Below are 13,436 nucleotides of genomic sequence, written 5' to 3'. Positions count from 1 at the left end.
TACTATATAGGAAAAATTCCAATTTGAAACAGCTATTTAATGGATACAGTGAAGTCTTTTTAAAGATATCTCACAATAATGTATTTTTTTTCCTTTTTTTCATAAGGAAAGACTATTATACATGTATAAAAATATATGTATTAATGTTTTTATTCTCTTGAGAGAATAAAAACTTTAAACATTACAACTATATTGACTCCACTGTGCCTTGTCTTGCTAGTTAATTTCTTGTCTAAATCTCAGTGAAGACGATGGTTTTACCCAATGACTATGYGGGCTTTTTTAAGAAAGAGGACTTGGAATAAACAGATGAGCTTCTAAAAATAGGTTACCCATTTCGAGAGATGCTAGACATGTAATGCAGTTCGCGTAGGTCGKGGGAGTGGGTCTGTATTGAATATTGCACAGAAATGTGTTGGTTTGAGCGACGTTCTGCCGTTCCCAGCGCTCGCCAAGATCCCGGCGCTTCCCGGAGCCATTTTCCAGGGAGGTGCGTGCCATCTAGTGGCACCCGGACACACGGCGACAGTCACAGAATCACCCGGCACCCAGACAGCCACAGAATCAATCAGGCTGGAGAAGACCTCGGAGATCATCGAGTCCAACCCTTTACCGAACACCACCATGTCACCTACAACATGGCACCAACTTGTAGTCTTTCCTTAAGATCCACACTTAAGCACCTCCAGGGATGGTGACTCYACCACCTCTTTGGGCAGCCCATTCCAATTCCATTTCTTGAAGAATTTCTTCCAAATGGCCAACCTTAACTTTCCCTGGGGCAGCTTAAGACTGTGTCCTCTTATCCTGTCGCTGGCTGCCTGGGGGAAGAGGCCGATCCCCACCCAGATACACCATCATTTCAGGGAGTTGTAAACAGTGATCAGGTCACCCCTGAGCTTCCTCTTCTCCAGGCTTAGTTTAAGGGCTGGGAAACAGCCGGACATAACCCATCAGAAACAAAAAATCAAATGCAGCAGCAGKACCTCTTGCAAATCATTCTCCTCCTTGATGTATTGCAAAACACGGCCTCTAATTTATCTTTAGCTGTATTGGCAACTCCTTACTGATTCTTACCTTCCCCCTCTACTCCACTCTTGTGAAAACCCATCTGGAGTGCTRCATCCACCTCTGGGTTCCTCAGTACATGASGAACATTGACCTGTTGGAGCAGCTCCAGAGGATGACCGTGAATATGATCAGAGGGATGGAGCACTCCTCCTACGAGGAAAGGCTGAGAGTCACGATTGTTCAGCCCAGAGAAATGTCTGGAGAGACATTTTTGTGGCCTTCCAGTTCCAAAGGGAGCCTACAAGAAGCTGAAGAGGGACTTTTTACAAGGGCATGTAGTAACAGAACAAGGGAGAATGGGTTTAAACTGAAAGATATGAAATTTAGATTAGATATTAGGRAAAAGTTCTTTGCTGGGAGAGTGGTGAAGCGCTGGAACAGGTTGCCCAGAGAAGCTATGGATGCTTCATCCGTGGAGGTGTTCAAGGCCAGGTTGGATGGAGCTTTGAGGAACCTGGTCCAGTGAAGGGTAGTTGGAACTAGATGAAATTTAACATTCTTCCAACCCAAACCATTGCGTGATTCTCTGACACAAGCAGGTCAGCTGGTCCCTCTGTCTCCACAGCGAGGAATGAGCCTGTCCCCGAGTGCCTCGGGTCATTCAACGAGGCTCGGGGAGCCCCAGAGAAGGCAGCGAGAACTACAGCTCCCAGGTGCCCGCGGGGCGGGCCGGCTCGGCCACCGCCGCCGTGCGCTCCTGCGCGGGGGCTGCTGGGAGCTGTAGTAGGGGGCGGGGAGAARATGGCGTCCAAGATCAGCGTGGTGCTGAGGCCCGTGAAGAGTATCGTGGTTCGCTTCTGCCCCTTCGAGCCCAACGTGGAGAGCACGAGGTGAGGGGGCTGCGGGGTGRTCCCGGCCCCAGCCCCGCTCTGTTCGGGCTCCCTGTCTGTAGACMCCCCAGCGCCCTCCGTTCGCCCTTCCTGCACCCTCATGGGTGACGGGTTTGCATGTCTCCGGCAGGCGCCAGGGCTGGGCTCTTGGCACACGGGATTCACTCTGTGCTGCTGTTCGGAGAGACTGCAGGGTTCATTCTGTGCTGCTGTTCGGAGGGACTACAGGGTTCATTCTCTGCTGCTGTTCGGAGGGACTCTGCCCAGGTGTAGACCCTTTTATATGGGCGTGATATAAAGCCCTGAGCTTTACCAAAGTACACCCTGAGAGACTGATCCTGTAGGGACGGTGTGTAAACCACTCCAAATGCTGGTAACGGAGAAGCGGGGCAGCAGCAGCTTCTCTATCCCAGTAATTATTTGTTGGACAAGTCTAAGGTGCCTCTCCAACCACGTAGGTTCTGCACCAAACAATTGCAAAATGTTCTTTTGCAATGACTTTACAGGCACACCTACTTTCAAAATGAAGTTAGTAACACATTTTATCTTAGATTATCTTTAAGCTGCCAGAAGAGCAGCTTAAATTAGCTGTCATACATTTCAGAAATCTACAGGAGACCAAAGATGTCATATAAATAAATGCTGTCTCAAACCCAAACAAGAAAACATTGGCAAGCAAATAATGTATAAAGAAAAATTAAAATGCCGTGGTTGTTTAATTTTTTATTATTGTTGCTAATCTATCTGAGAGAAACACACAAAGTGTCTGCACTGAAGTTTTACACAGTTCTTTGGTATACTTTTTACATGTTACTATATAAGGAATATCTATTTGGATTTTTAGGAATGGTTCACTCATAAGAAGTAGCTGTCTCAACTTAAGTACAAATCCTGTTTTGTTCATGCTTTGTTGCCCAGCAATATCAAGATATGCAAATTAGTTTTAGAAATATGCTTACTTAAATTTCTGTCTCTAACATACTTAATATACTTTTAAATATACTTTCAGAAAATTTCTTCAATGTATTTACCATAAAAAAGTCCAAGCTACTAATACAAACTGTGAAGTGACTGCTGATGTGAGACATGATGGATCAGAACCAGTTGTAGATGTTACGTTTGGTAAGGAGCTTGTTTTTGAACAAACAAAAAAACTCTGGATTTGTGTTGTTACAATGTTATTGTGTTCTATATTTTTCTTTTTTTAACTGGGGGGGGGGTTGTTTATAGTTTTGGAGCTTTGTGTTTGTTTTTTTCTGCTTTTTTGTGTTTTTTGTGAATTTTTGGGTTTTTTGTGGTTTTGTTTTTTGGTTTTTTATTGTTTGAGTTGTGGGGTTTTTTTGTGGGGGGTTTCTTTTGTGGTTTTTTTGGTTGTTTTGTTTTTGTTTCTGGTTTTTTCCTTTTTTTTTTTTTTTTTCGCTTTGGTCCGTAGCTGGATGTTGTGAAGCTAGTAGGGAAAAAGAAAGAGGGTATCACTAACAGCCTGATGTCTAGATAAATTTTAGATTCAAGGATCCTAGATCCATCAACTGACAACTTTGGAGCTCAGTGTATTTTAGTAGTGATGTATTTATATGACCTTGCAGTCAGGTACAATTCGGGGAAAGTAAATGTAGGTCTGTTTTTGTCAAATAATCTGTTTACTTTCTGTCATTTTTTCATGTTACCTGTGGTGGAGATGTCTCAGTCTTGAGAACAGAAGGTTGRATACCTTTAGTTGCTTATGCAACTGAGTAGCTGTAATTTGAAGGAACTGCTGAGTTGGGTGAGGCTGTACATGTGCAGATGGACCTGAAGAATGAGGTCARCTATGTACAACAAATTTCTCAGTTTCCTTTGAGGGTATAGTGAGCRGGCAGAGAATTGGTGGTAGAAATTTCATCAGTTCTGGAAGCGTCCCAGATTCTAGGCTATGAACAGATGGCTCTAATCTGCTTTTGTCCTTTTCTCTGGCTGCATCTTCTTTCCTGCTGTGCTGTAATGGACCAATATGTCATGTAGCCCATTAAAGTTTTCATTATTATTGATTCATGCTGCCCCCTTATCTTTAAACTTCCATATTTTTAGTGAATTGGTGGAAATGTCAAAAGTGCTGAATGTTCTTTGTTTTGCTTAGGAAAGTTTACCTATTTCACTGTTGCTATTTCAATATTGCTTGTTTTTCTCTCCCCCATGCCTGTGTCTTTCYCATCCTTGTCTCTAATTCTGATGTGATATATTAGCACTTAAACAGTGAAGTTCAATGCTTTTTCACAGTGTAAACCCAAAACAGTTTATCTCATTAATGCCAAGACACCTCTAAACTCTTCATTCTCTAAAAGCTGTGTTTTCTCCAGTGAAGCCGTTGCAGTTGGCAAAGATGGGGCTGGAATATTGGATGCCAGGCATGGTTTTGCACTATATGGCTTTGGGTATGGGTTTTGTATTTGCAAATCTTGCAAAATATTTAACTCGGGTACAATACTCAACTCCTACTGCTTCCTGCCTGTTTTAAAAGAAATTCTTTCAAAATTTTAGGAATTGTAATGCTCTCTATTTTTTTACATTATAAACCACCAGATTGTGTGAACCAATTTGTTGTTTTGGCTAAAGAAGTACGTTAAATTGACCACAGACAACAGGCTACWAAAATGCTTAGCCATGTGTGGAAATTGTGCCTTCCAAAGCTGCCTTTGCCTTCTGTGAGATGACTTCAAGGGCATAGTATAARCATTCTCATCAAAAGCAGAGGCATATCTAGACAAATGTTTCAGATTTTTCAATAATGCAATGCAGAAGTGGAAATTAAATGCATATTGTGGGCAGTTTGATATGTTTGTTCAGCAGTGGTGCATAGTAAGGCTCCTTGGTAGCTGGAGTACTTTCTAATCAGAGAAGATGAACAGGGTATTTGGATTTATTTGTACAAAAAATCTGCACACTAAAGTCATTGTTACTTTGTGACTTAAGATTTTCTTCATTTACAGCTGATGGAGATCGACTGATAATGAAGGGAGCCCACCTGACAACACTGGAAATGTTAACAGCATTGGGGTCCAGATGTAATGCAAAAGACCTTAAGGAAGAACAGAAGAACAAGAAGAAGAATGCATGAAGAACAGAAAAACAAGTGTGTTTGCATCTACATGTGTTATAAACATCTGGCTGCACAGAAGGCTTTTTCCTTTAAAAACTGCAACAAAATCTGAAAGATGGCCAAACCACTTTAAATGTTCCCTGCCTTCCCTTGAAGGAGAACTCTTCTTAACACTGGGGGTCATGATGGTTTAAGATGCATAAATGCATCTTTCTAAGCAGCTGCATTTTGGACTAATATCACATGTATTTGCATATCAATGTGAATAATACCCATTAGCTATTAAATTAATACTGCAATGAAGCCATGTCTCTTTAGACATTATTTCCTACAAAATTTCTGTACAGTATAATGCAAAACATTGTTAGAGTGGTTRTTATTATTTGAAAGCTATTAAATTTACTTAAAATTTCAGAAAAACTTTAAAAAAAATATTCATCATTGACTTAGTTGAGGGACAGCAGGCTGCAAAAAGAGTGGATTTTGTAATACTATGTTTATAATATATCTATTGCTAAATCCCTGCCATTTTCTTCCTCTTTTTTTCAATGAAGTGGGAAATTTGCTAAGTGCAAATTTAGCTCAGCAATTAAAGTAACAAGGTAATAGGACTGTCGACAGAAAGTAGAGCTACTCATCCTGCATAGAAGTAACTAAGTTTAGCTCAAAGGGAAAGGTAAGTTAGTTTTTTGATAATTAGAGAAATGGTCTATCTTTGAAGTTCCGTTTTGTAGTGGTTTTGTCACTCACTTTTGGGATATTTAATGAAATATTTTATAAAGATCAAAGGGAGAGCRTTATTTGGTGTTTACAGTCCCATGTCCAGCCCTAATATTTATTAAAGCAACTGCTTAGGTGTCTCATCTGTATTGCAAAGCTCTGTGGGTTTGGAAGGGTCGATCTCTCCTCAGGCTGTGCAGGTGAARGTGTCAGCCTCATATGTATTTCAGGTCCATCAGTTTTGTTCATAATAAAAATACAGTTCCACTTTGCAAGAGAATTGCAGGTGTAGTATTCTCGAGAGGCTTTAGTTCTGCCTAGTATTAAGCAGATGCCTGATTGCTCTAAAACTAGTATGTATATTTCCAAAGTTAACTTGGCAGCAGATTTAGGACACAAATCCAAAACCAGTTTTACCTTACTTTTGCCAAGATTATTAAATGTACACTGTCCATTCTGAAAGCATGATTGTTTTAAATGGCATTGTCAAGGTAATTCTTTACAACTTCTTCACTAGAATGTCGAAGTCAAGGTGCTGTCTTCTGTTGGAGGAGAGCTGTGCTAAAGACATTGGGTGTTTCCCATGTGTTTGCAACAAATAGAGTGAGATATGATGATTCAATGAAATCTGGACATGGGAACAGTAGATGTGAATAGCTTTGTCTGAGATAAATACCTTCTCTGCACTGGAATCCTTTTTTTATTAAATCACCAGCTCTTCAGAGTGGTTTTGGAGTGTTGAGCTTCTAAACCTTCTAATGAGCTCCCTTACAGCAGAGGGGTTATGAGAACACCTGAAACAGAGAATTATAAATCCTGTCAAGCTAGAAGGGTGCCATAGAAGAGGACCAAATTGAAATAAGAATGCTCAAAGGACAGGTTGTCTTATTGTTTTTTGTTTTGTTTTGTTTTTCCCACAATTTAGAATAACATCATATGTCATGACTTTACCTGAAAAAGCTTTGCAGGAAGAGTGAAAATTGTTCAAGTGGAAAACCTGCACAGAATTATTGTTTCCCTGGTTAGTCMTGTATTCATATGCTCACAAGCCCTGTTACTGTAATATATCAATGATTTTTGTGGGTTTTTTTCTTTCTTTGACAGTCTGTACATCAGTGTAYGCAACTTGTGTTTTAATGTGAAGCACCTACATCCATCTTAAATAATTAGCCRTCTATAAGTACTTACAGAGTAAAACAGGAATTAAGTAATTAATAATTAGTTTTTGATAATAATTACATTTCTACAGTGTTTGTTTTGGCCCAAGATTAGGACTTATGTTTATGCATAGAAAAGGGAGGTCAGGCCAAAGGCCTGCAAYGTTTCCATTGAGAGATCACCACCAAATCTGTGGATGAGGTGTCGGCTGGTGCTGCTTTTGTTGTGGGTGCTGGGAGCTGCAGTTTGCAGTGATAAAGCTCTGATACATTYTGTACATGAAAAAGAAGTAATGACTGGGTTTTTAATATGCAACATGTAAAGCAAAACCTGYAGAACAGAAAAATCAAGCTAAAAATGTGCATCCTCGAGACTACAAGATACTGGAGTGATATAAACAAGCAAGATGGGCAAGAAGGCGCTCCTCTGATGATTATTATGCTAATAAGTAGAAAATTGCTMTCCCTGTACTGTGGAGATAAAGGTATGAATTTATTTTTCAAGTATTTTAAAGATAATCTGTAATGACTTTCTTCCCTGAGCATTTTGATAGCTTTGCTGCAAGCTGCTCCTGCACTCTCAGCTCCTGCTGCTGATTGACCGAAACAAAGCTCTGACAGCTTCCTGACATGCACAGGCCAGCGCTGGGGATGTACGGGGTATTAAGGTCACTCATGCAGAACAAAGCGTGTCTGGGTGAGCATTGACTTTGCATGTTGTTATTCTTCAGCCCACTAATCTTGATTACTGTATCCCACCAAAAATGTAGGTGCTTGTGCAACGATAAAAGGAGCTGGAACAGGCTCTGAAAACAGGCTCTGAGATTGCCTAAATACAAACCCCATGGCTACACAGGGTGTCTGGTTGCAGGTGATGACATTCAGATGGCTAAATCTCTAATGCCTGGGGATTTAACAATTATTAGAATCATCTTAGATCTGTTCATTGTACACATACCTATTTATTCAGAAGTTCTTATCACTGCATAGGGAAAATAGTCCTGGAATAGATGAAAATGCCATTCAGACAGCACAACCTGGCTGAAGTACTCCCTTTATAAATATCTGCAGTATCGATTTTAGAAAATGATAATGGTATTTTTATAACAGATTTCAGCTAGGAGCAGCAGTGTTAATGAACATTGCAAGTTCTTCACTTCTGCTTGTTTAAATTTTAAATGATCAAGGAGTTTATATGGTATAAGAAAGCAAAAAAAACCCTGACAAAAGTTGAAAGTCCTGGGGTTGTATTTAACAGTTSTGAAGATGCTCACTTTCAAATGTGTCTCCTACACGTGTATACACTCCTTGCAGTTTTAAGAATTGCTTGCTCACTGTCCACCTCACCAGCCCCTTGTGCAACCGGTTGCCCTGGATGCCAGGCCCTGCTTTTCCTCTGGGTGGCTTGGAGTCACGTTGACACTGACACATTGCCTGTCAGTGATGCTTCTTCCAGATGCACTTCCCCACCTTCTCCATCTCTTGTCCTAATAAGTCTTTTTCCTTACTGGTACTGTTCAATGTCATCCAGTCTCCCCTTTCCCCTTGGGAGGCCTGAGCCACTCTTCTGAGCCCTTTTTGTTGTTTGCAGTAGTTTCAAGCAGCCAAGGTACTCTGCAGCTGGTGGACCACTCCATGTTCTCTGCTTCTGTTCAGCCTTGCTCTGTAAGCTCATAAATATTGGGATGGAGCAGCATGAACAGGTAGAGGTGGTACTTTGCTTCTGATCATTAATTTAACAAAAAATTGTCTTTTCTTTGACCTGGTCTCGGGATTTCACAAAACTAAGKCTGTGCCCAGGGGCAGATGCTAGGGGCAGGAAGGCAAAGGAGCTGCTGACCTCTTTTGATCCTGTCTCTTGAAGTTCYGAAGTGGTACTTGAAAGCAGAGATTAGGCAAGCCTAGAAATTCTGCTTGTCTCCTATGTACTGGCAGTGTTAATAGCAGAGGTTAATTGCACATCAAAGGAGATCTTTGTGTTGWGCTTCAATGGAAGAGGTGAGTTTGGCTTGTTTCCATAGGAAGTTCTTTTAAGGCAAAGTAGCTACAAAAGTAGACCARCAGACCTGTTTGTAAAGGGAATGCTTGGTCAATAGAAGCAAAGCCTGGGAAAGACATCCTTAGTGGGCAGATTTTCACAATTCAGACAGACAATTAGGRAGTTCAGAGGACAGGCAGGAGGCAAAGCAGCAGGTTCCTTCCTTACTCAGGCACTATTTCTTTTGAACCCTGCCCTCCACCCTTTTTCAACAAAGGACTCAAAGACCTTACTGTAAAAATAGTATGTTTAGCATGCAAAGCCAGCAAGTTTGTCCACTCTAATTCAGTTCTTGCGTGGATGCATGGAATTGTCTTTTCACTACTGGGGRATCTGAGTAGTTCAACCATTTGCACAAATAAAAGAAACTAAGTATCTTTTTAGAGATGAAGCTTTATAGAATTTGATTTCAAAATCCATTCCTCAAATGAATTTCAGAGTACTTACTGGGAATGAGAAATTTAAGAATCAGATGATTACTTCTTCCTTCAAATAGCTAGATTGCTATCAAGATAAGCTGCACATAAAAGAAAAGGTGGCAGAATCAGTACCAAAAACTTTTGGCAGAAGCATTGGAAAAAATCARGGAACTGCAATGTAATTTCTTATTTCCTTACAGATATTCCTGGTCTAGTTGTTAGATATGTAATATCATATCTTGAGATGGAATCAGGGGTGTAAACCCAAATACTGTGAGACTTTTCAWGTCTAGAAGAGCAAAGTGGAAAATACCTGCTTGTCCTGCATGGCTGCTTGAGATGCCAGAGGCAAGAATTTTCTTAGAAGACTTTTGAACACGAATCATGTAGCCAGCCAACACTCTTGGCATACTTAGCATGTTGGCGGTAGGAATGGGATGATAATAAAACTAGCTTTAGCTCCCAAAGGGTTTTCCTCCAATGATGTTCTACAGCCCATGATAAAGGAGGTCTTGAAAGGTGAGTCAGAACTGGAAGCTGATACATTGAGTGGCACCCCAGAGAGCCTCTCTGTTCCAGCTGCCTGCAGGTGTGAGGAGGTTTGAGCTGTTTGGTGAAAAGGAACCCCCATCAACAGTGCTGCAGGTGTTTCACACCTGCCCAGGATGAAGTCCTTCAGGAGCCATGGTGAGGCAGACAGCCTACATATATTCCTAGCACSCCACTGACAGCCTACACGTRTTCCTAGCACCACACTACACGATTTTGGTCAACAGGAAGAGGAGCAATTGCAGCTCCTCTCCAGCACTCCTGGGAAARGTGTTGGTATCCACATCACAATGARAAGACCYTTCCTCTTTTAGAGCWTGAGTGTCAGGCTCTGCCCTTCAAATTACTGTAGCTGTAATGAGTCCTTTGTGATGYCCTGAGAATGAAAAGTATGGTTGTAACTATAAATAAAACATTTTCTTTTTCCAGAGATTCCTTTCAAAGTGGTTGATCAATATCCTTAGTAATGAAACTCTACTTACAAAATGCAATCAAAGAAATAAACTAAAGCTTTGTACACCCTTAAAAATCCAGTGGGCACACCTCTAGTTTGTGATTCAAAATTTCATAACATACTCATCATTAGTAGAAATATTTGTTTTATCATTATGTATTCCAAATAATTTCCACATTCTTTGTCCTTGCCCTTATGTCCTGACTGTTCCAGACCACACAGAAAGGACAAGGTCAAGGTTTTTATTAGTTTTTATTCATAGAGACATCATTTGGTATGATTTTTTGTACATCTGACGTTTCTAAAAGCCATGAGTATTTGCTTTCTGAAAGTCTCTTCTGTGAGCAGGTATTCCCTGCTAATGTGCTTTTATTTTAGGTGGGTCAAAGGCTTTTCCAGTGCTAAAACTACAGCTATRGAAGATTTTTAGTCACCCTGATCTCTTTTCTAGCACTGTAATGAGTATGCTGATTATAAAATTCTGAAGATAAATAAAAAAAATTTTATTCTAATGTGTGGATGTTTGTTATTCAGAGTAGATACTGCTGCTAAATAAAAAGGGCTTTTCAAAGCTTCCAAAGTTCAAAGCTCACATATCTGCAGCCATTGTGAGCTGGGCTGGAAGTGACATCAGATCATTCTTGTCTGGAAAGAGGAAAATGAAGCCTGGAGTCCTCTTTCAAGGAGGTTTTAGAGGGTTTTGCAGGGTTTTGGAGCTTTCTCTCTCATCACTGAGGCAGGTACAATCAGTGAGCTGTCACACCATTGCCACAGTAAACTTTGCCCTAGAAGCATTTCCCTTTAACCTTGCTTTGAACGTGCTGCAGGACACRGGCTCAGGCTGCTGGGATGCTAATTGCATTATAGTAATGCTCTGTGGCATGAGGAGCGCCGGGCGCTGGCYGCCGGCACACGTGAGCCTGTCCACCCCGACAGCTGCCGACCCAGGGCACATGCAGCCATCTCCAGATCCACAGCAAGGATTCCTTGGGCCCATGCTCCATGCTGGAAAGCAACATAGCTTTGCTTTGACTTGATGTGTTGCACTAAGCTCATTGATAAAACACAGGCTATGCCCCGCTCTTCTAGCTCAGAGCTAACRAAATGCTGATATGCTGGCAGGTCTTGTGCATACAGACACACAAAGGAAAACTTGCAGGCTCATGTGGTGTTGCTTCATAATCCCTGATCTAGTCTTGCCCAAGCAAACATTTCTTGAGTGGTAAAGCTTCCTTAGGCCAGCCATGCAACAGGAGCACGTGTTCCGTCATGCCTGCCCGGTGATGACACAGCTGGGAAGGGAAAACCACACTTGTACAACAAGGAAACAAAAACAATGCTGTGCTACCTGTGCAATTTTTCTCATCCATGCCTTGGGGGTGAGTAACTATTATTCATGGACTCCTTTTTTTCCACAGCTAGGCTGAAGATTAAAATTTGGGCACTGGTGTCCAATTTTCCTGATAATTTTTTAAGGCTTTCTCCAGAGGTAATCTTATCTAAAAGAAGCCTCCCACTTAGAAAAGGTAGTCCATATACACAATATGTCTGTATASTAGCAGGAAAGTGAGATCCTCCCTTCCACAGCAGAGCATAGTGCTATCAGATTGGGCTCCTTCCAAGTTAAACATATGGGCAGTTCAATGAGTGAAGGTCTAGGGAAAAAYGTACACCTCCTCTGGAACCTGATTAGTGGTACACCTCCTGACGAGGAGGTGGTGCTCTGCCCTGCCCAAGCAGCAGGTATTGCAACTCCAGAAGACAAAATATGGCTTAGCTTGCATGCAGTAGATGAATCTAYGGCTACGTGAAGAGAAACCCCAAACACTGCTGGCCACAGCTTCCCAGCTCCCACATCAGATGAAGCATCACTGCACCACACACACCYGCCCCAAGGGGTGGAATGAAGGTCTCTTCATTCTTTTCCCTTGGTCCTTTTTTTTATTTTTTGTTTTGCACTTGGTAATGAAGAACTGTAATATCCTCCCCTGCTACAAGGTGCAAGGGTTTGACTGCCCTTGGAAAGCATCCACCCTGGTAGGCTCAAGCTGCCAAGGTGGTGGCTACTCCTAAATGTGGCTACGTGCTTGCCGTGCAGCTCATCTCCTCAGAAAAATTTACACTTCTCATGGCAAATTTGATTCTTCTTTTCTTGGACAGTGTATAGCACAAGGTGGAAATGAACAAAACTTTAGAGAATTTAATCTGCCTGCACTGAACCAGTAATATGTGGYGTAGGAATTCAGCATCTTCCATAGGTGTACATGTATTTGCTGTTTCTCTTTTCATATATCCAAAGAGGGACTAAACAAACACAAAAGGTCTGAATGTGATGTCAGCCTCAAAACAGGCAGCAACTGAGATTTACAGGGAATYCCTGTGGCTTAAGCACCTCTGGGTGTCTGAACATTTAATTTGCCTCCCAAAGTAGGAGCCATATTTGGCAAATATATATATATTTATATATACTGTACTGTCAAGATGAGAACCCGTGTATATTTTGTAGCCCAGGCCACTTGTACCTTGCCCAGAAGGATACAACTCTGATCCCTGTAGTTTTACTTTATTTGCTATACAGAGAATTTCAGCACTGTTTCAAAGAAGTTTTGAGACATGGCATTGATGATACCACAGCTAGTAATCCATCTCACTGGATTGATCAATTTGCCAAACATTAGAACTTTGCAAGAATTGAGAGAGATTTGTCACTGTACCCTAACAATCTGAATTTCAGAAAAGAGAGATAATAGTCTCTTTTCTTCTTATGTCTTGTATGAACTTACATGCCTAGACCTGAAAAATTTGTAAGRAGAATAAATCAGACCAAATGACTAGTGGGAGGATTCAAAACTGTAGCAATGTTGTGCCCAGGTAGGTAACTGGATCTTCAGGTACTTCAGCTCCAGGAATACTTCTCACCACTAGATGGAAATAGTGGATTTTACATCTTCTGCTACATTATCAGCACTCATACCTGAACACTATTTGCATATTGTAAGCCATCTGCAGGCAGAACTGCAGAAATGTGGATCCAAAATTATTTGCTAGTGTACATGGAGTAAAGCCAAGATTTCTATTTCTAGAAATTGTCCCTGCTTTACAAGACTGAAGGCTTCCTAATT

The 13,436-nt window shown here is 41.2% G+C and overlaps 1 protein-coding gene across 1 annotated transcript; it reads left to right on the top strand.

Moving 5' to 3' along the window:
* Positions 1–1,772: 1,772 nt before the first annotated feature.
* MRPL53 (mitochondrial ribosomal protein L53) lies at positions 1,773–5,301 on the top strand. Its single transcript, XM_057370095.1, has 3 exons — positions 1,773–1,901; positions 2,911–3,023; positions 4,868–5,301. Exons 1-3 carry the CDS (start codon positions 1,813–1,815, stop codon positions 4,993–4,995), a joined length of 330 nt encoding a protein of 109 aa, XP_057226078.1. The 5' UTR covers positions 1,773–1,812; the 3' UTR covers positions 4,996–5,301.
* The last annotated feature ends 8,135 nt before the right edge of the window (positions 5,302–13,436 follow it).

Source organism: Malurus melanocephalus, unplaced genomic scaffold, assembly GCF_030028575.1.
Source record: "Malurus melanocephalus ecotype Western Australia unplaced genomic scaffold, MMel_1.1 scaffold_119, whole genome shotgun sequence".
In the NCBI taxonomy this organism is placed as follows: Eukaryota; Metazoa; Chordata; class Aves; order Passeriformes; family Maluridae; genus Malurus; species Malurus melanocephalus.
Note: the sequence above shows the minus strand (reverse complement) of the source record. Positions and strands in the feature narration are given on the sequence as shown.

Excerpts from the sequence above, each read along its gene's own strand:
- MRPL53 (XM_057370095.1), top strand. The coding sequence starts at position 1,813 with ATGGCGTCCAAGATCAGCGTGGTGCTGAGGCCCGTGAAGAGTATCGTG. Across the intron at positions 1,902-2,910 it reads CCCAACGTGGAGAGCACGAG|AAAATTTCTTCAATGTATTT; the intron begins GTGAGGGGGCTG and ends ATATACTTTCAG. Across the intron at positions 3,024-4,867 it reads AGTTGTAGATGTTACGTTTG|CTGATGGAGATCGACTGATA; the intron begins GTAAGGAGCTTG and ends CTTCATTTACAG.